Raw genomic sequence first — 26,286 nt, 5'->3', positions numbered from 1 at the left:
CTGGTGCAACTTTTATCACACGATTTTTAACCAGCGAAATTAACTAGGAAATCCTTATAAAACTATGAGGTTTCACCGGTAAAATTTTGGAGTTTGAAAACGCATTCTGTTTCCTCATATTAAATTCAAAAAATTTTACTTATCGCAAATCTTAGAAACCTAATTACTGAAAAAGTAAGTTACTGTGCAACTATTCCAAAAGTAAAAATTGCGATAGAAATACAGTCATGATGAAACATGTTGCATGTTACACCATCCTATTTTGCAAACTGATAAAGCAATCAATTTATTCATTCAATTTTCAACTGGGATAATGTAATGAAAACATGACTTGTGTTAGACAACATGCGGGGAAACATGCGTGAATTACCTAGCCGCAAGGTGGTGTTAAAACCCGATATAAGCTATGTCGATACTTGCTAGATTTCGTTAAACAAACACGCAGACCTATAACGACCACAGGTGGTTGTTAGTGTAAAAGTTAAATTTTGCAGTAGGTAACAGTCTTTGAATGCACACTTGTTCATAATTTTACTTCTTGTTTATAACACTGTTCAATTTTTTTCTCGTACAACCAACATACGACCAGTTAGTCTACTTTTATTAGTTTTCTTTGAATAGATATAATTGAATCGTACAATATAGTAACATCTGATCTGCATGGCTAGCTAAGATTATGTAAGTTCGTAGGTCTTTGTATATATTCTATATCATCACTTTTATGTATACAACACTAGTAAGGTCATATTTGCAATACCATTCAGTGAATTACTTTTGGACTAAACGTTTATTATTGCAATGAGCTGCGTAGAAGTTTACGCTTCAAGTTTACGGTTGATTTGGTTTTAATATTTTTACTTCGCTTGTACGGTAGTTATGAAACATCTGAGCTAAGAAAAGTAAAGTTAATGCCTGGTAAGCCGCCCGTTAAACCGCAAAACCGATAACCCTTAGCTATAACCCTAACCCTTAACCGAAGTGAATGTTTTTGAGTCGTGCTGACGCATGGAGTTAGTTGCAGTTTCAAAGAAAAGTGCAGCCTACTGTTATCTAACATTATTATCTTACGATTTGCAAAGTTTGCTTAGTAAGCGCGAATCTCAGCAAAAAAGTGTAAACTGTTTATCTCGTTCCTCAGTTTTATTTATCGCGTTTTTTTTATTTAGCAAAAGTTGAAATTGCCCTATTCTAGTTAGTTTGATTAATTATGTGCGGTAAATTTGATGATAAACACAGGTGTAAAATCATTGAAAAAAAAGCTTTTTAAAGTAAGATCATTTGGAATAGAACTTAACTTTTATTGAAAATGTTCCCAGTTTTTGACAAATATTTTTAAAAAACAAATATTTGGGTATGGAAACTTAACACCACACAAGTCAATGACATCAATCATCAAAAAGTTTACCCTTACTCAACTTGTTTTCAAGCTCATGGTTTTCAGTTACGCGTGACGAAAAAATATTTATAGCTACTGTAAGCGATAATTGTGCGAACCGAGAAGCATATTGTTGTGTCAGTGTGCGTAACAGTTCTTGTGAACGGCGTCAGCCAGTTCCTGTTCATAACCATAAAATGGAGGTAAGTTAATGTTTTTTATTTGAAAATAGGTTAGATTATATTTAACAAACAAACTAGGTATTCATAATAAAGTTTATTTGGAAAAATCTTTGATAAGTCGCAGTCGGAATTAATAGTAATCTTAAAGTTAAGTAATGCATACCCGAATTACGTTTCGTAATGCATTTTATTTCAAAATGATTTTAAATAAAGTATAATTTATGTAATGAAGTATAAACGACGTATAAATTAGTATATAGGACTATTGTCCTACATCATCAAAACAGCAAAATATAAGCAAATGTGGAATAAAATAGACTATTTTTTCTTGATGAGTGCATTGTTAGAACTGAAACCTTAAAATTGACTTTTTGTTTTAGATTAAATTATTCAGAGCTGATGAAATCCTTTGCCTTGCCAATGATGATGATGAAGGCAACCTCGGAGCAGGATCATACGGAAAGGTTCGTCTCGGATTTCATGAAAAGTTTGGAGCAATTGCTGTGAAATGTTCTGAAATGAAAGGTGGAGCGAGGGAAAAAAATTTACTGGAAAAGAAGTAAGTTTTGAATTTTCTTTTTGTTTATTGGTGTGTTTGTTAACATTATTGGTTTAGCAGATTTAAAATGTAATTGCGTACGTGCTTATATGTATAGGCCTGAAGGTTTGTTCAAAATTGATGTGCCTTTGCGTCAACATATTTTGCGTTTTTTTTGCGTTTACTGACTTCGAAGAGAAAAATCGCTGTTATATCAACAGACCGTGTATGTGTGGTTCGTATGCAGCTAGGTGTTGCTGTGCTACAGCTACTGTGCGTTTCAGTAGGTGTCGATTTAGTTTGCCTAAAAAAAGTTTGTTTTGAATATTCTTTTGTAGCTTTTCTCAAAACGTTAAAGCAAATTGCAATCTATTATGATTATTCACGGCTTAACGTAGATTTTTTTCAAATGAGAAAAAATATTAATTGTAATAATTCTTTTTACGTAGCTATGACATCAATGGTACGATTCGAGAGCAAATGATGCGTAACAAGCTTGCCAGTCATGTTGTTGCAAATTGTTTGCTATACGTACTAATATATCAATACAATGTTAATCGGCCCAAACTTGAAGCAGAATTTGTCTGAAAAAAGAGAAAACTTTTTGTGCAAAAAAACAAAAATAAATTACCGAAAAAAAAAACATTAATTACAACTGATTTCTGCCAAATTTCATGGTTTCAAGTAAATTAAAATGATACGTAAACTTAAGAAAACTGCAAAAGCACTCATTGTTTTTTATTTTTTTGGACCTGCATAAAAATGTTATAACTACAGTATGTATTTACAGAATTAAGAAACAAATTGGTCACCTCCAGCAAGCCAACCACGAAAACATAGTTCGTGTTTACGGATGGACGCAATGGTCTGGAGCAATTGCAATTATCATGGAATATCTTCCTGCTGGTAATCTGAAAGCAGTTCTTTTGGATGAAGACGTCGTCTTGGGTCCTCTGCTTAGAGCGAGATTTGGTGCAGAGATTGCCAACGGACTTGCTTTCATCCATAATCTCTTTGATGACAAACGACTGTTGCATGGAGATATAAAACCAGAAAACATTCTCATGACCGAGGATTTACATTGCAAGATTGGAGACTTTGGCGCGGCACAGCTGTCCAGTTATACTGGCTCTACCACATCAACCAGTTACAGAGATTTAAATTCTATTCAACTGACCAAATTATACTCTGCTCCTGAACGATTGCGAAGTATTGGCACAAGGTTGACTCCAAAGCATGACACGTATAGTTATGGAATGACCTTGCATATGATTTTGACAAGAGAACCGCTACTTGACGCGAGTGTACCACCAGAAACATTCATTGAGAAAATTATTGAAGGCCAACGACCAAGTCTAGAAAGCATCGAAGAACAGATACGGGAGCAAGAGGAAACATTTCCAGATGGTGATGCTGATGTGCTTCGTTTTCTTAAAGAGGAAATGATCTCTTGTTGGCAACAAGACCCTGCTGATCGGCCTTTTATGATGAAAATAAAGAACGATCTGTACAGTATTCTGGGGAACTACAGCATCCAGGCTGTTCATGAACAAGTTGGTGAAGCGCTTAGAAACGTGGACGTTCGCCTTTCATCTTTGGACAGAGAAAAATATGTTTTTGTCAGCGAATTCCGTCCACCTGACTTCGATTTGAATGGTAAAATAAGTATGATTTTTTTCCTATACTAGGTTTTTCTTTTATTCTAATTTGGGAAACTAGCACTCATAAATTAGCAAATGTGTGTCCCGCATGGAATTCATGCTCAACATATTTAGGTGAATACATAAAGTAAGTTACTGCAACTGATAATCTTGAATAAATAAAAACTTTTGCTCCCTTGCATTAGAAATGAAAATATGTTTCGTTCTCTAAATTGAATTTAGATTTCTCAGAGACATATCAGAGGATTGCCCGGTCAGTTCAACATGTAGAGCCTAATGGAAATTCTACAGCAGGTACTGCGTAATCCTCAATGATTTAAGCAGCAATAAAACTGAAAAATTGACTCATTTTTTAGAATAATTGAATTGTATTTACCGTAAAAAATGTGTTTAAAAAAGTTATTGTGTTGAACGTCACATATCAAAATTTGCCCAGATTTTTTGAACAAGAGCAAGACTTGTATCTTTTCTCAAAGTACGGTTGATTTTTTAATCATATTTTTTCAGAATTTGGTTCTTTAACTTCATCACCACACTTTCCACCAGGTCCATCCAATTTGACATCAGGTGAAACTTAATATAGTATCTGTAGAGGGCCAACATTATGTTCTTAACTTGACTAATATTGGATTCATTGAATGCACAATGTTTATAGAACATGTTTTAATGTCATTGATTCCAACCACCCAAAACAATGCAAGTATAGAAGTAACACCATCAGCTTCAGCGAAAGAAGAAAAAGAACCGACTGAAGGAGTTTCTTTTGAAAGTAAAACCTAAAAATAAGGATTATGCCGATAAAGCTGCATATTTTGCAGTTGGCTTTTTACCTTTGGTAGCATTTTATGACACTACGGTACATATATTGTTTGAGTAGTAAAAAAGATAAACCAGGAAAATGGCGATGTTACCTAACAAAAATAGTTTCCAATGTTTTTTTAGCTGCAAATTTTTTAAAATTTAAAAATTTGAAGCATTCGAACCACTGATTAAAAGTGTCCAAAAATAATTTGTAATAGTTAATCAAGGTAACACATTCCCGTTATTAAGCTTTACAGCAAAATTACTGCAAATGCAAATCACATAAGAAGTGTAAAATGTTTTGCTGTTCATACTTCTTTAAAAAACCTTATTTGTGTTTGAAATGAAATGATCTGTCTTTTTTTTTAATAAATTTTCTAAAAATCACCGTGGCCATTAAAGATCCCATGTTACGCTCACACATATCCTGGGATTGTCGGACCCATGGTCACATTTCCAAGAATCAGCAACATTTAGCTTCAAACAGCATATATGCATGAGTCAGTCATTTAAATTTTATAAGAAATCTGTACATGTTTTGTATTCTAAGATTTTATAAAGTTAATTATTTTGCTACATTTATTACATGTAGATTCCCAAAAAAACCATCAAATTTGTTATGGCTCCAATTATTATCGGGTAAAACTTGGAGACAATTCTAAAGCAGATACTACAGGTCTGTAACGTTAAAATTTTAAAAGATTATTCCGACAAATTTGGCATAATTCTAAACAATGGTGGTGAATTTTTGAAATATTAAAACTGAAAGATGATGGAAAAAATTTGAAAAACTACAAAAATATAAAAAGGGTCATTAGGTTACAAGAAAAAATTGTTCAATGTTTTCTTCATTAAACGTAAAAAAAGAGCTTTGTTTTTTTTCTATTTAGATCTTTAACCCCATTACTTTTAGTGTTGGAACCCTCAACAACAGGACCGCATGAGCAACCAAATCCATCCGATTCGACACCAGGTGACATTCACTTATATTGTAGAAAACTCCATTTAATATCTGTTATAATATTGCTTGTATAGTGTTTTAAGGCGAAAATATATCAATCTAATTGAATTTTTGTTTGGCTGGATCAAAGCCACAAAAATGGTAGCAGCTGAGTTAACATAGCTAGTGTGCTTATAATTGGAACATGAGACTTATATAGATTGTTCTTATATTGAGTTAATCTTGTATTTTGAACTGATTTCCTTGCAAAACATAAAACTGCTGCAGATTTGATTTTTTTCTCATATTTATGAACAACTTTTTATTATCAAATTAAAAGGTAGAAAACAGATAAAGATTTATAAATGGTTGCAGCTGATGATAAATCAAATAGTTCAACAACGTCGTCCCATTACGTCTTTACTGTTGATGAAGGTAGTAAAAAAGATACACAGTAGCTGCTTTAAGCTTACTAATTGTCGTTTTGCAAAACCATTAGATTTTAAAGAATGTGTTAAAACCGTTAAATATTAGCATTTACCAACTTAAACGTTGAACAAATAACTGTTCAATAATTTTTTATTGTTTTAAAAGTGAAAGCTGATGTTAAAACTTCTCTTGACTATTTAAGTCGTTGTGGTTTGCTGGAGACAGTATGGAGTACGGAAGTGGTGAATAATGCAAAATTAAAATTGAAACAATTAAGTACTTATACGAGCCTTTGTTATTCCAAGGTATTGCTTGTCTTACGTTTGTATGTTTGATTTAATTTTGCTACAAATAAGTAATGCAGTAGCAGAGGTCTTATCATCCTAAAAAATTGACACAACTAACGTTTAATTTGTAATTCGAATTTAATTAATTTAATTTAAGTCGAAATCTTTTGAAAGCTGTTCCGGCAAGAAATTGCCGATGAAGTTTTACATCAAAATGCAATCTCGTTGTTTCTTCAACATTTGAAGATTTTGATCAATGATGGATATGTCTATCCAAAGGACAGGTTATTCATTTTCAGCTTTTTGTTTTGTTGCATGACTAACACGTTACGTTTTACGCTGTTGATGGAGGTTGCATGGTTTTGCAAAAATGTTAAGATTAACTGATTCGAATAACCATTAGGTAACCTTAAAAGTATCAACGTATTGGTGGTATTACAAATACTTTACTATAACAACCTAAATCTGTGCAATAACTTTTCCATGAGTTATTTGCACATTGACAATGTACTAAACTAGTTTTTTTTTGTTTTTTGTTTTAAGCGTAAAATGTCTTTTCTTGGATCATTTTAAAAGAATTATTTGGAATCTTTCTGATGCCAGTGATGCATTTTGCGTTGAATCTTGCAAGAGCGGCTTGATCGCATTGATGGCTGTTCACTTTCGTTATATCCAGGGTGTGACATGGCTGACAACAAAGGTTTAACTGCTCACTTTACGTAATGCAATTTTGAAAGAGTTTTTTGTTGCAACAACACACCTTTCGACAGATCCACGCTATTTTTGTGATGTTAAAAAACATTATTTTGTTATTTTTGTTTCTAACAGACAAAGGAAAACGCCTCGAGAAGCTGCTTGGGCATTTTGTATAACTGTTCAAGAAGATTGTGGTGTTTAAAGCACACACAAATCTTGAGTATTGCAAACATACCATCCCAATTCAGAAAAGAAATGGTGACAAAAATGGTACATCGTTGTATTAAGCAGAATAGCAGAATGTTAACTCAGAAAAAAACTTGAATATACTTGAGTGTAAAAATCCGTTTTATGTTCTCCTAATTTCTAGTTTTAATACCTTAGCGGCACGAGGTATAAGCCTTAACAAATATCTTAATAAATTTTTTGAAATGCGTTAATAGTGCAAAACCTAAGCAAGGCTTAACTTTGCAGTTAACTTGTAAAAAATGTAAGTTGTACAATACAGATCTATAGCTTTGTTTAACCTATGCACTCTGCTAAAGTTATAGTATACTATAGACTAGAGCAACCATTTGTTTTGCTCTTTTTACTGTATCTACTATGTGTTTTGCAAATTGAATATGAATTGTAACAACATGATTCAAAAAAATAGACAATTACCAATTTTTGATTCTTAAAAGTTATTGATGCTTATCTTGTGTGAACAAATTTATTTTGCAAAATGGTACAGTTTTTCTGTAGGTATAATTTTTCCAGAACACAGCTAACGAGAATAAAAACAGAACAAAACAAAAAAACATTTTTAATTCATTTGTTTGAAAACACACGATCGGTATTTTAAGAAAACTAAAATCAGCTTATTTAAACCACTTAGAAAAAGCAATGTTTCAAATTGTACGTACACACATATTTTTTTACAACAATGGAAAGCTTGGAAATTTAATAAAATTGTTACGAAAAAGTTTGTGTTTGATAAATTATGTTTGCACAGACAAGGGAACGAATGGAATTTTTAACCTTTTTTGCTTTGTTACTGGCTTATCTGGCTGAAGATCACCAAATGCATTTGTTTGCAGTCCACCAGTCTCTAATAAATTACATTGTCGAGGTAAGTTATAAAAAGTTAATATTTGATCAAACACATGAGTCGTGACAGCTTAAAGTATACTAAAGACTGTATAGCCCACTGACAAATTTGATTTTTTTAAACTTTTTAAAATTAAGGCTTTTCTTAACGTAATAAAATTATATTATACTATAAATTTTACAAAATCAACTACTTTCAGGCTATCAATAAAGGTCTTCATGGTAATCAACATATTGAGTTTGATAGTGGAATCGTATTTTCGATTAACGAAATCTGTGATGGCTTACTTCAACTTTCTCGCAACAAAGAAAATGCAAGAACCATACTTAATGCATCTGAATCAATTAAATGTGTAACGTCGATGCTAAATTCAGGTTGTTTAAAATGGTGCAATATTTTTTTACCTTTTTTATCTTCTTTTTTAAGTATTTCAGAAGAATGTATATATATTACTTTATAATAATTAGGCTTTTTTTATCAACCATATATATTTTATGTAAGTCAAAATGTTTTCTGGATTTTATTTTTTTTTAAATGCGAAATAATAACTTTTCCTAGTGCATTTATTCATTCACACGCATCAGTTACAGAAAACAAGTCTTCGTTGAAATTATTGTACCACCTGTGCTTGCCGAAAGAAAACAGAGAACAAATCAACAAAGCAACAAAAATAATGGATTTCTTGCGAAAGTCTCAGAAACAAGATCACGATAAGTAAGATATAACTTCAAATTATTATACCAAAATACAAGAACTGTATTACAGTATACTTACATCTATTTCTTACTACATTTAAATTTCATATTAGATTTAATTTTTTGCAATTTTCTACTTAACCCTATCCTAACCAGGCTCGCGAATTTACTAAAAAACTAGGTATGGCCGACCCCGCACACACATTTTCAATCGTTAATTACTAGAAAACTATACGTCGTAAACTGATCGGATTTTTACAGGTTTGTAGAAAAATCATCTGGCTTCCTGTATACATCATAAATGTAAAACTAAAGAAAGTGAATTTAGTGTAAATTAAGTATTTCTAAAAGTGACACATTTCTAGAAATTCTTCTTGTTACGTCGCGCCCCCGCTGTGCGGAAAACCAGCTGACCGCGAGAAGAGAACGAAAGAGAATAGTTAGTCGAGTTAGTGGTGCGTAAATGAGTAATACGCTTCAATGCGGAGAGCAGAGCAAAGCAGAGGAAAATTATGAAAATATCGCAATATCTTAAAAATTACAAAATCCAACTTTATCAAACAAACATGGACAGATAGCTGAACATTTTTTAGGAAAAGTCACGAAATTTCAAGTTTCTACAGCAAACAATGCAACTGTACGCCACGTTTTGCTATGACAGTGTGCGGGAGAAGCCAAGCCTAGTTAGAATAGGGTTAAGTTGATCAATTAATTCTATGAAAACCTCTTGACTTAGTAACGCAAAGAAACACGCACTCATTTCATATTTGTTTTTTTTACATCTCACTACGATTGAAAATATGTTTACGTTGTCCTAACTGCTACAATACTGCATTTTCTTATTAAGTCAGTAAATAGACATTACAAAAGCAAAATAGTTTATCGGAATTCTTTGACCAACACTGATCACTTTAACGAAACCAAATTTATTTAAATCAGAAACCACACAGTAATCTAATTTAGTGAGACGATGTAAGATTAACAAATGTATTTCGTTCACAGAAACCTGAAAGAAATATCCAGCAAAATTTATCAACTCATTTCAGCTACAGAAATAGTGTCTTCAAAAAGTAAAGATGAAAGAAGGGGTAAAAACTTTACAATTATTTGTATTGTTTTAGCCCAAGTTTATCTCACATACAGTTGATTATGTATTTGTGACTTTTCTATTTATTTGATACTAATTTGAATGATAGAGTTGGTTTCTTTTCCTTCTTAATTTTTCATATCATGTACCTCAAAAATTCTTTGTATCCAGCGTTTGGGCTCATATACTAGTTATATTATAGTTATTTGCAGAGTAAATGTTTTGCTCAGTCACATTTAGAAATAAGTTTTATACAACCTCAATACAATAGTCCTGCGCACTAAAAAAATAGCACTAAATTATAAATATTAACCATATAAACCAAGTAAGTCTTCCTTTTATTCCAAGAAAGTTATTCAAATATGTAAACATGTAAATAAAACTTTAAAAATTTTGTCAAGCTTTAATGTCTATACTCAGTTATTTTGTAATATAATAGCTTTAAATTTGATAAATACTGCTTTACCAGTATTGAAACATTGTTTTTATGCAAAACGTAATTCACAAGCTTAAGCTAAAAGTTGCTAAAAAATATTTCTGGTAAAGTTACATATTTTATACGGAGAAAAAAACGATGCTAATTTTCTACAAAAAACTTCCAGGGTCTTAAGTTTAACGCGTTTTTTTCAGAAGTAACATTGCAGAGAGTGCTGTCAACAAAAGAAGTAAACGACGAAAAAGGTAAAATAAATTCAAATTAAGTTTTGAGCTGCCTAATTTATATACACTTTCTGATTTGAGGTGACAAGCTTCATGACAAAACAAAGTTACAAAATGAAATTTTTCATCAAACCTTACTTAAGGTCCCTGCCTTCTATATTGCTTTCTGTAGAGCAAGTTTGTGATTTTCTGTGGTTTTATGTTGTCATGCGGGAGATTGATTGATTATAAATGTTGATCTTTCAATAAGGACGTACAAAACAGAATAATTGACCATTCTAGAATTACTTAAGATAATTTATTCCGGATCAAGAATTTCGGATCCTATTCTAGAATAACATAAAAGTGGACAAAATTAAGCACCTGTATTTTCTTTGCAATAGTCCAAAAAAATTATTATGGTTCAAACAAGTTAACAATTGAAATGACACACGATTTAATTCATGAAAGATTAACGCACTAAGCGAATAGTATTGGAATATAAAAAATAAAAAATCGGCACCAGTATCTCCTGAACGTGCCAATGAAAATTTTCAATCATAAAAAAACGATTGCTTAGATTCGGAAAAAATACGAAAATTTTATTCGAATCTTTTGAGATTCGGTTCTTTAGGATTCGTCATTCTAGGATGTGCATCAAGATAATTTTAGTTTAAAACTTAACTTTAAAAGAATATATTCGAAAAATAAAATGACAAACAAACAACTCACGTTTCAACAAAATCAGGTTTCACTGACTTCTTAACAATTGATATATTTTAATTAAGAATCTTTGAAAAGCGCAAGGTTAATGGTAAAAACTATATCATCGCAGTATTTTTAATTACCGTGGAAAAACGTTCAAATTTTTCCTTTTCAGCCAAAAGTGACGTTCGTAATTGCTTGCAATACTTGAAAAACTGTGGTTTGCTGGATAATGAATGGAATGAAGATTTGGTTGAAGTTCCCCAAAAACAAATAATGAAAATTAAAACCTATACCACATCTAATTACTCCAAGGTTATTTATTGTTGTTAACCAACAAATGCAAAAGCCTGTAAAATATTAGTACATGTCTTGAAAAAGAAAAAATATGTGGAATTATGATATTGTTCTGAACATTATTATAATATATTTAAATCCATATGCAGGAGTTTCAACTTGAACTTGTAAATGACATGTTACGCCAAGATGTCGTTTCACTTTTTGTTCAGTACTTCAAGATTTTAATCGATGAAGGAAATGAATATCCAATTGACAGGTTTGCCATAGCCAGCAAGGTTTTCAAATTGTTTTTGAAAATTTGATGTAAATTTTAAGAGCTGGTTAGTTTATTTAAAATTAAATCTCAAACTATAAAAAGTAGGTTGGTTTCAAAAACTTAATAGAAATTTCATGCATTAATGTTTAACATTTTAATGTTTTTAGAACGTGAAAATCCTGTACAAATCTAATATCAAAATATTTACAATTGTAATAACACAAACAGTACGTTTGCAATCGATGTAGACCAATGTAATAAAGTAGTTATGCATAATAGCGATGTTTTTATAGTAATGGTTAAGTCGAAGCAATAGTCACAACCAAAATCTCAAGTTCTCCACTCTGAACATCAACAAGTTTACCTTTCTAAAATACTTATAAAAGTACGACTTACACAAGTATTACTTAACTTTTGTTTATAGTGTAAGGTATGGATTTTTGGAAATATTAAAAGGATTACTGGGGAATCTCACTAAAGCTAGTGCTAGATTCTGCTGTGAAATTGGCAAACAAGGTTTAATTGCATTGATGGCTGTTCACCTACTACATTTACAGGGGTTATTTTGGCTTCCGACAGAGGTTTGGTTAACTAACACCTAACGTGTTATATTTCTTATTTGGACTGGATACTATAGTGATCACGTTTGGAAATAAACTTTATTTGCAAACAAATGTTTAGGTGAAAGAGCACGCGGAACACAGAACTGTAGGAATTTTATACAACTGTGCCAGGAGACAAGAGTCTTCAAAATCTACTAATAAACTGAACTTATTTGAATTGTTTTTTAAATTCAGATGTGAAATGTCCAGAGAGGTGGTAAGTTATGTATTTAATCACGGTTAAACTAAAATAAAAATACAGAGTTTTAGAATTGAGTTAAATGAAACAAAATATAGTGAAAACTTTTTAAACTAAATATTACAACATATTTTTGTAACAAAAGCACTTCTTTGATTAAAGGAAACGTATACGAGTATAAGAGAACTAACTAGCAGTGACAAAGTTTTTCATAAACAATTGTTGAAACACAAATGTCAAAAATTATTTAAGAATACACTTTATGTTTTATAATTGCGTTAAAACGTTTTTATATAGAAAATACTGACTATTTTATTTTCTTTGTTTATCTTTTTTAATTTACTGCATTTAAGTTTGAATTTACTTGAACTAATAATGTTGTGTTATGTATAACAGAAACCTGAGAGAAAGGAGTTTTTAACCTTCATCGCTTTTTGTATGACTTACATGGTAGAAGAACAGCAGCTGCCTTTTCTGGGAGTGCATCCGTCTTTGATCGAGTACATTGTTTCGGTGAGTATTCCAAAGATTGATTTAAAACAACATAAAGGTATATAATTTATTAGAAAACAGAACTTATGTTTTTTACTTACTGAAAATGTCTAGGTTCTTAGCAGAGGTATTCAAAACAACAAACGCATTAGGCTTAAAAGAGGAAGTTATTCCCTTTCGGAAATTTGCGATGATTTAGCTCAGCTTGCTTACAATGAAGAAAATGCATCTGCTGTTCTAAAATGTCCTGATTCCTTCCAACATTTTATGAGAATTTTAAAATCAGGTGTGCTTTCAGAAATGATTTACTATCTAATATATATTTGTGCAATACGTCGCATCGTATTGAAGCAATATTTTTTTCTATTGAAATATTATCTGGTGGTTTATTGCTTTTAGTATAAGAAAGTATATTATATTGTAATATATTAAAAATAAATTGTGAAATGCCACTTACAACTTACTTCTTTATTCGGTTTTAACAGAGAATGAACCAAATAGAAAAGCTGCAATGGACCTGGTCTATAACCTCTGCCTATTGAAGAAAAACAGAGATAAAATCAGGAAGCAAGTAGACGTTATTGATATTCTGAAAAGCATACGAATAAAAGACCCAGCTCAGTGAGTAAAGTAATTAAGTTGGGAAAATAATGAGAGCTTTTCTTAACCACCTGTCGCAATCACCCTAACTTACATAGTGCTCTTAAAATCAACCTTGTTAGCAACATACAACTTAAAATGTGACATCGGTAAGTCGACTTTATTATAAAATACCAATTAAATTAAATAAAATAAAAACAAATGTGAAAAACCTAATGTTTTTTATTTAAATTTTAGACTTTTGAGACTCAAGGCCGATGAGATTTATGAGAGTTTGACTTTTCAACATAAAGGCAAAAGAACTTAAATCGTTTTTCTTACTAAGACTTTAAGAACTTGGAGGCTAAAGGCTAAAGGCTATTTATCAGAAAAATGTAAGTTAATTATTGTTTCATATAAACGCCTTTTCCAGGATATTGCCTAAATTAATGAATTACACGTAGTTCACGTTTGAAAGATTTTAGAAATGCAAAACAAAAATTACACGAAAACTTTGGTTTTCAAATCAATATCGGAGAATCAGTAAGATTCGATATTTACGTCACAGTGTAATGCGTCCGTAACATTTGAATAATTATTTTTACGTATGCCTTATGTTGTTGTATAGGTGCTTTATATTCCACCTTATTAGCGAATGTAAGCTTTCGTATGTACAGTATATTGATACAAGTGTAAAACAGCTTATTTAACCCCAGCAAATATTTAAATTATTAACCCAGAAAAGTTTAAAGCTTCAAACATATGTTAAAGTACTGCGTCATGAATGTTTTCGAAAATTATTACTTTCTTTATTACTACAAAAAGTAAATCATAGGCTCAGCAATTTTGCCGTTTTTCGGCGGATCTATTTCTCTGCAACCACATGGCGATAAAGCCACTTCTTATATTTGTTTAATGACAAATTGCTGTGAAATTTAGCAACTCATTACATTCGAGCATATTCACAAGGACTAACAAACAGTTGTTGTTTTTGTTCTGATGTTATTTGTGCCTGAGACTTTTGGAGGAAACTGTTTATTGAGTCATACTCTACCATAAATTCACTCAAACTTAACATGTTGATTGCTTTACTAACCAATATTGCTACATGTAGCTATTGCTTTAGTTATCGTGCTTTTGTTCAATCGTGTGTAAATAAACGTAGCGCTTGAAATTTTACTAATAAATAAACATCAAAAAGCTGTTGGTCTCGTTCATGATGGGCTTTAATACGAGCGAATATTACAATAGGCCTAATAATAGATTTTGGACCATACCACATTTTGAATAAGCCACTTTTGATTTGAAAAAATTTACTTTTGCAAAGATCAAAGCTCGCCGAAAAACGTAATGTGCTATAGCTGTAAGCAATTAGCTATGATTAGTAAGGACGTTGTCTTATACTGATAGATTTGGGTTAGATGAAAATAAATTATCTTAGTTTTTTTTATTGCAATTAGCGCTTAAATTTAACAAAAACTATGAGTAACTTTGTAAACGCAGTATATAGTTGATGGAGACTATTTGTCTCACCATGTCCATCCTCATTTATCGACCGGTCCGCAATTGTTTACTGAGTTGTGCTCAATCCAATCGAATGCATGTAGAAAACTATTTGACTTTCGCGGTTAGCGCCGATAAGGCCACATGCACTTTTTAACTGATGAATTTTTTTGCTTTGTTCAGTCATTAATTATTAACAGATTATTTTAAGTAAATGATTGCCTTGTTTTTGCTTGTTCTTGGTTGTTTCCGAGAACACACTGTAAAGTTTTGCTCCAAACAGTGTGCAGAAACCGACGTATAGTTGCAGCAGTAGCAGTGGTTTCATAAGTTTGGATAAAGCTAGATTGGCTTTGTTCATGAAAAAAGCGTTTTGCCGTTAATTGATAACTTTGTAGGAAAAATGTCAGAATTAAAGGTATATATGTTTACTTACATGTGAAAAAAAAATTTGTAATGATATATACGCTCGTGTTTTTATTGCCTTCAGTGCGTTGTGATACAAGATGTATGCTTAAAAGAATTAGGTGGTCAATTAAACTTAAAATCTGTTACACTGTGTACTTTTTTTGTGAAAATATACGGTAGCGTACAACTTGCGTTTACTTTCATTCAACAAAAAATGTTTGTGTTTAATTTCTGTCAAATCCCTTGCGATATAATTTAATAGACTTTTGTTTCTGTGATGGTGGTAGGTTTGATAGATCAAAATCAATAATCACTATAATTCAATCAAACGCAAATGAAATAGACGACTATAAAATCAAAATAAACTGAACTTCGTAAATATTTTTGTTTTGACATAAATTTACAAATTGTTTTCAGATCCAGCTGCCAGCCAATACAACCCCAGACCAAGATTCGGCAGTAAAATAGAAAAAAATGCATACGTTTTAATTTAGAGTCAGTGACACTGCGTATTGACTTTTTCACGCTAAATTCTCAACGCTTAACACCAAGCAATTGAGCCGCAAATACTCGTTCTGGAAAGTCTAGAATTCTCGTTCGACTCGAGTCTCCAGCAGAGAAAGCGAACGCTTTAACCATTAGGCCATATCTCACTTTTCGCAAAATTGTTCGACATTTAAAAACTACATATATATAAGACATCTATGCTGTGTAGCTATATGCAAGATATGCTATATGCTATTGCCTCTCGCTACACAGTTTTACAGTACACCCCGAATTTGGTGGTAAGGAAAAAAACATTGAAGTCGAGTGAAGCCATGTGAAAGATCTTAAGATTTGCAGCGACCAGTGGCAAAAATCGCTACGATTATAAATATTTGACATTTTTCGATACTTCGCCAAGTGATTGTATTGTTCAAACTTACGCACTTTTTGTATCCAAAGTCGATTTGTCTCAGTTGTGAAAGACCGCGTTTCGTACCAGTCTCCCATCCCACCAGATAATAATTAGTTAATGATATAATTAGTTAATATTTAATATTTGGACTACGGTATCATTAGAGTGCGCAGTGGCAGAGGCAAATTGCAAAATACTCCGATGATCGGTTGGTTTTGAAATGGCGATATTTTTCTCAAACGTTGTTATTATAGTTTGTAGTAAACGTTGTTATAAAATATTGCCAATATTTTGTTAAATTTAAGCTTAATACATAATTTTAAAATTAATGAAAGTAAAGCTGCTGTGACTAGATTTTCTTCAGTCACCTACACCGCCAGGTACTTTTCCTTGAATAACGACTATAGACCGCTTGGTCAAATCTTTTACACTTCTACCTTTGTCGATGGTTATGAAGCAGTTAAAAACATTACATTAAACTCAAAATGAAGAACACACTTTAAGTAAAACGTCAAAGCCAGAAACCGCAAATAGCTCAGTCTTGGAATGACCTTTCTGCTTTGTTTGTGTTATCAAATTATAAGTAATATTACCCTGGGTTATAATAGAAATCGATGTTCATCGCGGTAGTGATAGTGACAAAAATGTTGTCACACTACAAGTTTCTCGAAACTTCTCTTCTGTTTGGCATATTGATATAAATCTGATTTTTGAACAGATATAATAGTGATTGAAAACTGGGTGGAAGGATCTTTAACATGAACGTTTAGCAAAGTTATTACTCCAATTTTGTTATAGTTAAATAACTGCTACAGCAATCATGACTCAAACCCAGGTAAAACTAAACAAAGAACTTTTATATTCTTCTTAATTACTTTGAAAATTAAGATTATAGCTTAAAGTCATACAAAGATTAAGCATAAGCCTGACAACTAAGATAAAAATTTCGAAAATTTACCAAATTGTTGCCAAGTTTACAGAAAGTTGCTGCAGAAAAAAATTGTGGTTATTAGACGAAATCTTTACTTAACATTTTATGACTAATACAGCAAGTTCTTTTTCTATAGATCAAGCTGTTTAAATGCGATGAAATATTTTGCCTTACTGATGATGATGAAGGAGATCTCGGGGAAGGATCGTACGGAAAAGTTCGTCTTGGATATCATAAACGTCTAGGAGAAATTGCAATAAAATGCTCCGAAATGAAGAGAGGAAAGCAGGAGAAAAAATTGTTGGAGAAGAGGTCAGTTTGACATCATTTGGCTCTCGTTAGGACAAAGTTCAAACTTAATGTTATAGAATCTTAACAATTAATATCTTTCGTGTAACCCGATAGAATTAAAAAAGAAATTGACCACCTCCAGCAAGCCAACCACGAAAACATAGTTCGTGTTTACGGTTGGACACACTGGCCTGGTGCAGTAGCAATTATCATGGAGTTTCTTCCTGCTGGCAATCTGAAAGCAATTCTTATGGATGAAGACATCATCTTGGGTCCTTTACTCAGAGCTAGATTTGGTGCAGAGATTGCCAACGGACTTGCTTTCATCCACAATCTTTTTGATGACAAACGACTGTTGCATGGAGATATAAAACCAGAAAACATTCTCCTGACCGAAGATTTGCATTGTAAGATTGGAGACTTTGGTACTGCACAGTTGTCCAATTATACTGGTTGTACAACATTAACCGGTTACAAAGATTCAAACTCTATTCAACTGACCAAACTATACTCTGCTCCTGAGCGATTACGCAATATCAACATAAAAGTGTCTCCCAAACATAACACGTACAGCTATGGAATGACCTTGCATATGATTTTAGCGAGAGAAATGCCACTTGACACAGGGACACCAGTGCAAACTTTTACTGAGAGAATTATGGAAGGTCAACAACCGAGTGAAGAAAGAATTCAGGAATATTTAAAGAAATTGGAAGTAGAAGGGCTTGTTAGTTTTGCTGATATAATCCGCTTTCTGAAAGAACAAATGACCCGATGCTGGCAACATGATCCTGCAGATCGACCAACTATGATTGATGTGAAAGAGAGCTTGTACAGTAAATTAGCTGACCATGACTTCCAACTCATTCGAAAACAAGTTAACGAAGCACTGGAAGGGATAACAATTTGCAAGAAGGCTGTTTTTAAAGAAGGATGTGTTACGGTCAATCATTTTCGTCCACCAGACTTCAGTCAAAACGGTATTTTAAGCGAAGCATTATGTACTTGTATCTCAATTGTGGCTACGCAAAAGATTAGCTTAGTATTAAACTTTTATATACTCATTCAGTAAAAGTCAATACGCTTCTTTTTATTTACTGGCTATTATTTCCATTTTTTACACAAGTCCTTGAAGAATTTTTGTAACATCGTAATCTTTGACGTACTATAGTAACGCTATGTTTGCAGAATCCTTATCAGCAATCCACTCAACCATTGAAAACGACGCAACTTTGAAAAGAAGTTCTTCATTGACAGCAAACACAGGCACTTCAATCGAGAGTAAATTTGAAACCAAATTTTGTTGTAAAACTTTGTTTTGTTATATACTTCATTTCACTCTGGTACAGAAACAAATGAAAATATCAAACATAGTTTTCTTTAACCAAGTTTGGACAAGACGTGTACTCCAGCCAATCCATCACCCGCAGAACAAGACGAAAAATCTGCAGAAGGTATGTATGTTATTGTGTCACACAGAATCAATAATAACCTAAAATAACTTAAGAATAATTTAAATTATAATTTACGAATGTTTCCTTGTCTAGGGTTGCCCCAACCAAATATTGATAGATAACAAAATGGAATACAAGTTAACGTTTATCTCATGAAATTAATCGAAGTGTTTAACTACAAACCACGTCTCCGATGTTTTTTTACATGAGCAATAGAAAATATCCACATTAGGCAATAGAAAAATTGCAACGTCGACAACAGCTGTTTATTTAATTGTATTGTTTGATATGTAATGTAATGCCTTGTGTTGAAAGATAACTAAATATATAACAGAAATTTCATACGTTTCTTAGTTCGGTTATCTATATCTGAAAAGTATTTGAGTATAAAAATGTGAAGCATTTATAGTCGTTGTAAGCATACATGTGTCATACTATGTATACATATGACGGTGTGTAACTTATATAAGCAAATCTAAGTAAAAAGGGCAAAAGGTTAAAATGTTGCCCAAAAATCAGCACAAACATATGATCTAGATGCTCAAAAAAGTATTTATTTAAATATATACACACACTTTTCATTTTGTTTCAGTTAGCATATGTAAACATACATATATGGTTACTTATGTCATAGAATATTTTGTGTAGTGCATCTGTACTGTCAATAAAAAGGAGTCTGTTCTGGTAAAGATTTATTTAAAACATTTATATTAGGTTTCCCAGATACTAATGTAGTACCACCAGAGCTTCACGGTGACAGCTGTCAAAGCGAAGAAATTAAAGAAAATTCTGCTCCAGGTATTGCATGAGCAAGGTATAAAACAAACGTTTATTAAACACACAAACGCAACATTATTTTAGGATTTGCCAAGGACGAGCGAATGCTGACACACAGAAGTAAATGAAAATTTAAAGTTTGTTTTTTTAATTTTGACTTTTATGAGCGCTAAGAAATTTCAAGAGACTCCAAATATTGGAAACTTGCGCTATATGACAATATAAACTCTACAACATTATGTTAATTAAAAACGTTTTCATTTTCGAAATGCATTTTAAATATATGTGTTGAGGAAAATATCAAAAGTAGAATGTACTGCTAATTTTAATTATTGTAAATCAAATTGAAAATAAAAATTTACTTTAATTTTGCAAATTAAATCAACAAATTATTTGTTTTAGAAAATGCTTCTTCGGACAAAAAATCATCGAACGATAGGGAATGTATGTCACGCAGTAGCGAATTTCCTGAAGACAAACTGGAGTTGAACGCCCGACAGACAAGTAATCATTTACCTGTTGTGAACACACAGTTGATCTTAAGTTTAAAGTTCTTTGTCTCACACTACGTATAAAGTTGCACTATCATTATAATGTTGACAATGTTATAATTTTATAATGCGTTAAACTGTGGCCACACTGTACTTGTGTTCCTATTAACTGTATTATTAGTACAAGCATGCTGCAATTAACAACAACAAGTTTGAACAGTTGTGGTTTGTTGAATCACAAATTCTCAAATAATAAATAAAGATACAAATTAACACACCTAATTTTAGTTTCGATGACTTTAACATTAGTTATTAGAATATTATTGTTTCTATTTCAAAGAAGAGATTTCTACAAAAGTACATTTCTGAAACTGACCAAAAGTTCTGTAAAATAAATTGTATTAATTATACATTAAAGTAAAATTATCGTATATACTGTATGCATGGCATTTTTGCAAATGACATGAATATTGCTTCATATCCCAATAGAAAATAGTAGTGTGTTCAGAAGTTTCTTTTAGAAACATTTTGTGTAAACCAAGTATTGTACGTCGAAGCTTACGCATGGCAAACATTGCAGCAAACCGTAATGTTTGTATTCTATCCTTGTTCTACCTAGGTCAAAGAAAAGATAGCCCAGCTCTGTCGTCAAAAAATGACTCGATCACAAACGTGAAAGGTATATTAGGTATTAGGTATATTAGGTATATCTATATTTAGAAATAATTAGCAATATCGAATACTAGTATAATACTAAAAACAATTTTAGGAAAACAATAAGAATGCAATTAATACGCATTGCAATTAATGAAATAAAAACAGTTTATTACAAATGTATTTCATTATATGAATATGTATAACTGGGAAAAGTCTTCTAAAATTTTCTTAAAAGCAAAAGAATTTGTTCCAGACTGCTTTGAATATTTAAGAGGTTGTGGTTTATTGGAAAACAAATGGAACAATGAAGTCATAGAAACTGTAGGAACCAAGCTGGGGAACCTATGTAGACTTGTAACCCCAAACATCTCAAAGGTTTCTCTAAGTCATTGTTTGATATTATGTTTTACAATTCTGGTGCTAAGTAACAGAATATTTATCTCATTACATCTAGCCACTTGGTCAAATTTTCGAAATCTTTTACAGTTACTTCGGAATAAAGTTGCTGATGAGGTGTTACGATGCAATGCTCCTTCACTCTTCCATAAGTATTTCAAGCTATTAATTGAGGATGGAAATGTTTACCCAACAGACAGGTTTCACAACGCCTTAGTTATTCAATAGCCTGGAGATGCTTTTATGTCGTTGTCTGACACAAAGTTTAACTACAGTAGATTTATGTTGTCGACATAGATAGTTCTACGTGAATAGACAGTTTTTATGAAATTGTATTTTTAGTATGACATCAAAATTAAAAGTATGACAAAGAATAAATTAACTGACAACTTTGTTGATTAAATCCAGCATTATAATGTAAACGTTTCTTTTGTTTCTATAGCAATAAGTGTGCCCTTTTGGAATATTTCAAACAAACAATTAGAAGCCTCTCCCAGTTTAGTCCTGCATTTTGCGTACAATGTGGAAAAGAAGGTTTGATAACACTGATGGTTGTTCATTTACGCCACGTACAAAGTTGTTCTGGGCTTGAAACAGAGGTAATATAAATAGCAACTAATAACGTGCCTGCCCGCCTGCCGATTTAATTTAATACCAGAATAATTAAGGTGTCTTATTTAGCATCATGTAAAGTTACTATTTGGAGAAAATGTAGTGTTGAGTGAAGAAGAATGTAGTGTTTAACTTTTTGCTTATGTACGGTATGTTGTATACGAGTATAGGAGAAAGAACTCGTGGAACAGACGTGTATAGAAATTTTGTTCAACTCTGCAAAAACACCAGAATGTCTGATGCATGTGAAAGTGCTGAATATCTTTGAAATAATGTCTCCATTTAGAAAAGAAATGGACAAAGAAACGGTAAAACTCATATTTTTATACAACGCTTACTTAAAAGCACCGAAAGAACAAAATAAATGTTATTTGCTGGCAATAGAGTTAATTTTATTTGGTCCTACTTATTACTTCGAGTTTTATTACCAAACTTTGGTGCTCATTGTAAATGTGAATTATTTGTAAGTTATCTCATCGCAGATAGCATTTGTATTAATTGCGCTGTTTTAAAAAAGTATATTAATTTACTTCACACGGGACTTAAAAAGAAAGTCAATTTTAACCTTTTCCGCCTTTTTGCTGTCTCTGGTGACAGAGAAAGAACAGATTCCTCTGCTGAAAGTCCATCAATCTCTAATTGGCTATATAACTAGTGTAAGTTGAATAAAAAATTCTTTGATTAAAAAACGTTCTTTCAAGGTAAATTATTGTTATAATACAGTATTTTTCAACACAGTTTTTTTAATTTTGATTCAATTCTATGAAGGTTATAAGCAAATGTATCGTCAATAAAGAAAAGTATATCCAACTGGAAAAAAGCTTTATTTCGGTTTTTGAAATGTGTGAGGGTTTGGCTAGACTCGCTCGCTGTACGGAAAATGCAAGGACAATCCTTGATGTTTCAGAATCAATGAAATTTATCACATCTCTTTTAAAATCAGGTGCGATTTACCATTTTTTGCAAGGCAAAAATCTACGACCTATTGAATAGCCTACAAATATGCTCCATGATATGTTCATTAAACTATGGCGTAAATTGTTGTCTGAAAGTATGAAGAATTATGTTATAAAGTTGTTTATAGTATATTTCAGCTGACTGGTTTTATTTGGCTTCAGTTATCGGTCGGAAAATGTATGTTTAACTTCTTTTTTTTTCAATGCAGAAAAAGGAAGTTATAGAGAGGTTTCATTGCAGATTGTTGGCAATATTAGCGGCTCAGAAGAAAACAAAGGGAAAATAAGCGAACAAGATGAATTATTAAAAATTTTAAAAACCATCAGCATAAAAGATCCTGTCGAGTAAGAGCTTAAGTTTGACAAAAAATGTCACGTTTTTGTTGTTGAAATAATTGCAAAAAATTTTATGCATCAACAAACAAAAAATTTGAAAATTTAACGATGCCGAACAACATACATATAAAATAAATCGAATTAAAATATAAATTGTTTACTACTGAATTTAAGGCTACATTGAAGTTGAAAATTTTGGGTTTGGCAAGTAATAACTTTGCCGGTATTTTCAGGAATATGAGAACTATGGCAAAAGAAATCTGTGATATTCTGTGTATTGAAAAAGATATTGGATTAAATGACGAGAACAAACTTCCAGGTGAATAACATTTTATAGTTGTAGGCGTTCTAAAGAAACAGTTTAAACTAACGAAAAAAGTATTTATCGAAATACAATATTTTTAAGAGGTATTGTAATATTTTTATAAGAACGAGATTAAGTAAATTTTCACTTTCCTGCAAAAAGAAAAATGAGACTAATTAAATTACTTTAAAGAAACTTAGGATTACAAATTAATCCTTTTTTTAGTTTGCTTTGGAAAGTTAGCAGCTTGTACTAATCGGCATAATATGACCTGTTAATGTTGAATGTTTTCATCTATAGCAAATCAGTTATTGTTTAATGGCTAAACGCATTGCGTTACGATTGGCCAGGTTCGCTATGGAAAACAACATAATTCTTGTATAATACGGAAAGTCGTGCAATATTTCAGGTCATATGTCAGGTCAAACAATCAATTTCTGCACGAAAAAATGTTTTGCTATATGAATTGTTTAGTTATAGTCCATTTGCGTGGCGTACTATTGCATTGTTTGCTGTAGAAACTGGAAATTTGGTGACTTTTCCTAAAAAATGTTCAACTATTTGTCCATGTTTATTTTATAAAGTTGGATTTTGTAATTTTTGAGATATTGTCATATTTTCATAATTTTGCTCTCTCCGCATTGAAGCGTATCGTTTCTGTTACTCATTTACGCACTGCTAACTCGACTAACTATTCTCTTGTGTTCTCTTTTCGCGGTCAGCTGGTTTTGCGCAGAGCTGGGACACGGCGTAACAAGAAAAAATTCCAGAAATGTATCAATTGTAGAAATACTTAAGTTACACTTAATGCACTTTCTTTATTTTACAATTACGATGTATACAGGAATCCAGATGTTTTTGCTAATAACCTGTAAAATTTAGATCAGTTTACGACGTATAGTTTTCGAGTAATTAACAATTGAAAATTCGTGTGCAGTGTTGGCCACACCTAGTTAAAATAGTAATGTGGCGAACCCGGTTTGGATAGGGTTGATTTTTCAACTAAGTACTGTATATTTTGTAACATTATTACTACAAGCTAATGTTAAATGTAAGATAAAACCGGAGTCGACTTGTGCAACGTTGAAACATAAATATATTTCGTCTACAGGTAAACATTATCATTTTGTCAAAATAAATAAAGTAACATAAAAACACGAACATAACCAAAATCCGACCCGGTGGTCATTTGTCTCCAACTGGCCGCTGTTGAAGTAGCGATCCCGTGTTTGATTAAACCGATGCTTTGTTCGTATAAGAGCAAACAATTCATCTTTGTACACCGTATAATATGTTTGCTATGTCAATTTTAGTTTCGTGGGTAAGGCATGACAGTGTATATCATAAAATTAGCCGATCATCGCCTTGAAATGCTTTGTCTAATTTATATTCCAAGATACTCAAGATACCCAAGATACAGAGATTTATATTATCATATAATCAGTTTACTCACTATTACTGTACAGTGTATTGATTTAAATCAAACTCTACAAATATCTGCATTATATTGTAGATTGTAGAAGGACTGTTCTTATTTCCCAATGGACGATGTTTGTTTTTATGTTTATTTCTTTAAATACCTCTAATCGTAAGAAAACGTTCAAGAATCAACATATAATTATTTATTCTGTTAGGGGATGATAGAAGGAACACCCTGGTTAAATCCGGTTCCACGACAATTAACCGTGGGAAATTGACCGCGAACAAACTCACCGGGGACAACTGACCGGGGGACAACTGACCGTGACGTAAATTTACCTAGAACCAACTGACCTTAAATCATATTATCACTTAAATCATATAATTTGAATAAACAACAATGCTAATTTGCGTAAAAAATAAAAATAAAATGCGTAGCGGTTGATTTGTGTCGCCGGCCAATTTGTTGCCGGTCAGTTGACCACGACCAATTGTCGCCGGTGAATTTGTTCACGGTCAATTGACGTGATCCCGTTAAATCCTACCATGACATCGTTACTATAGACGAAGGTACAACGTAATAAACCAACCATAAATATTTATTTGTACTCTAAATACTTTGTGGTAAAACACTCAATATAGAAGAATATAAAATAACATTCAGTTATTTATTAACATTCTACGTGCAATAAATCAACAGACTTGAAATGTACATATCATCCTTAACGGAAATCTCTTTTGTGCTAATGTATTTAGCTAAAGCTGATGTTGGTAGCTGTCTTGATTATTTACAAAGTTGTGATTGGCTTGAGACGGAGTGGAATAAGAATATGACAGATGCTGCAGAAAAAAGGCTTAAGAAATTACTCACGTACACAGACCCTAGATTTTCCGAGGTATTGCTGCTTTAATGGTTGTTTATATTGTATGCACAAAACAACGTAAGAAACAGCTTTATCTTATGATATAATGGTAAAAAGACATTGAGCGGAAAGCTGTATAGTTTTAACTTATTGTTTGGAACAACATAAGTATTAAAGAATAAACGTTTTAAGCTGTTCCGGAAAGAAATTGCATATGAAGTCCTTAGGGAAGACGCCATGTCATTGTTCATGAGGTACTTCAGAACAAAAGTTCTGGATGGAAACCTTTATCCGCGTGACAGGTAACATTGTTTGTTCATGTTGTTTGTTTGTTGATATAATTTTGATACTATTGTTTAATTTTGATGTTATGGAGATCTATAATACCTTTGGATAAACAGAGAAATTTATCCCTGCCATTATTAAACTTATTTAAT

At 32.0% G+C, this 26,286-nt stretch overlaps 2 protein-coding genes and 1 long non-coding RNA gene across 4 annotated transcripts; all 3 read left to right on the top strand.

The window, feature by feature from the left end:
* The first annotated feature begins 1,464 nt into the window (after nucleotides 1-1,464).
* On the top strand, nucleotides 1,465-14,697 carry LOC143451280 (uncharacterized). Of its 2 annotated transcripts, XM_076951723.1 has the most exons (26): nucleotides 1,465-1,578; nucleotides 1,938-2,116; nucleotides 2,886-3,751; nucleotides 3,979-4,050; nucleotides 4,264-4,323; nucleotides 4,412-4,525; nucleotides 5,150-5,233; nucleotides 5,471-5,530; nucleotides 5,873-5,932; nucleotides 6,092-6,231; nucleotides 6,388-6,497; nucleotides 6,757-6,913; nucleotides 7,042-7,179; nucleotides 7,904-8,020; nucleotides 8,199-8,373; nucleotides 8,584-8,713; nucleotides 9,697-9,782; nucleotides 10,412-10,462; nucleotides 11,301-11,440; nucleotides 11,572-11,681; nucleotides 12,106-12,262; nucleotides 12,363-12,500; nucleotides 12,879-12,995; nucleotides 13,089-13,260; nucleotides 13,460-13,595; nucleotides 13,812-14,697. In XM_076951723.1, the coding sequence occupies exons 1-26, from the start codon at nucleotides 1,573-1,575 to the stop codon at nucleotides 13,879-13,881; spliced, it is 3,645 nt and encodes a 1,214-aa protein (XP_076807838.1). In that variant the 5' UTR covers nucleotides 1,465-1,572; the 3' UTR covers nucleotides 13,882-14,697. The 2 variants fall into 2 exon arrangements, with proteins under 2 accessions (XP_076807838.1, XP_076807839.1); XM_076951724.1 differs by lacking the exon at nucleotides 5,150-5,233.
* A 2,347-nt stretch (nucleotides 14,698-17,044) lies between these two features.
* On the top strand, nucleotides 17,045-17,630 carry LOC143451293 (uncharacterized). Its single transcript, XR_013114846.1, has 2 exons — nucleotides 17,045-17,197; nucleotides 17,430-17,630. It is a non-coding gene; the product is annotated as an uncharacterized LOC143451293 (long non-coding RNA).
* A 61-nt stretch (nucleotides 17,631-17,691) lies between these two features.
* Nucleotides 17,692-23,845, top strand: LOC143453058 (uncharacterized). Its single transcript, XM_076954209.1, has 16 exons — nucleotides 17,692-18,626; nucleotides 18,773-18,810; nucleotides 18,974-19,038; nucleotides 19,753-19,836; nucleotides 19,900-19,935; nucleotides 20,218-20,319; nucleotides 20,926-20,985; nucleotides 21,217-21,338; nucleotides 21,450-21,559; nucleotides 21,802-21,958; nucleotides 22,142-22,280; nucleotides 22,512-22,627; nucleotides 22,740-22,914; nucleotides 23,137-23,272; nucleotides 23,497-23,582; nucleotides 23,793-23,845. The coding sequence occupies exons 1-16, from the start codon at nucleotides 17,796-17,798 to the stop codon at nucleotides 23,843-23,845; spliced, it is 2,310 nt and encodes a 769-aa protein (XP_076810324.1). The 5' UTR covers nucleotides 17,692-17,795.
* The last annotated feature ends 2,441 nt before the right edge of the window (nucleotides 23,846-26,286 follow it).

The sequence above is a fragment of the Clavelina lepadiformis genome, chromosome 4, assembly GCF_947623445.1.
Source record: "Clavelina lepadiformis chromosome 4, kaClaLepa1.1, whole genome shotgun sequence".
NCBI classification, from domain to species: domain Eukaryota; kingdom Metazoa; phylum Chordata; class Ascidiacea; order Aplousobranchia; family Clavelinidae; genus Clavelina; species Clavelina lepadiformis.
The sequence above is the reverse complement of the archived record's forward strand: the minus strand, read 5'-3'. Positions and strand labels throughout refer to the sequence as shown.

Coding starts and splice junctions, on each gene's coding strand:
- LOC143451280 (XM_076951723.1), top strand. Junction 6,914..7,041: donor TGACATGGCTGACAACAAAG/GTTTAACTGCTC, acceptor TGTTTCTAACAG/ACAAAGGAAAACGCCTCGAG. Junction 8,714..9,696: donor CAGAAACAAGATCACGATAA/GTAAGATATAAC, acceptor TTTCGTTCACAG/AAACCTGAAAGAAATATCCA.
- LOC143453058 (XM_076954209.1), top strand. CDS start 17,796: ATGGAGTTTCTTCCTGCTGGCAATCTGAAAGCAATTCTTATGGATGAA. Junction 20,986..21,216: donor CTCGATCACAAACGTGAAAG/GTATATTAGGTA, acceptor AATTTGTTCCAG/ACTGCTTTGAATATTTAAGA. Junction 21,959..22,141: donor GTTCTGGGCTTGAAACAGAG/GTAATATAAATA, acceptor ATACGAGTATAG/GAGAAAGAACTCGTGGAACA.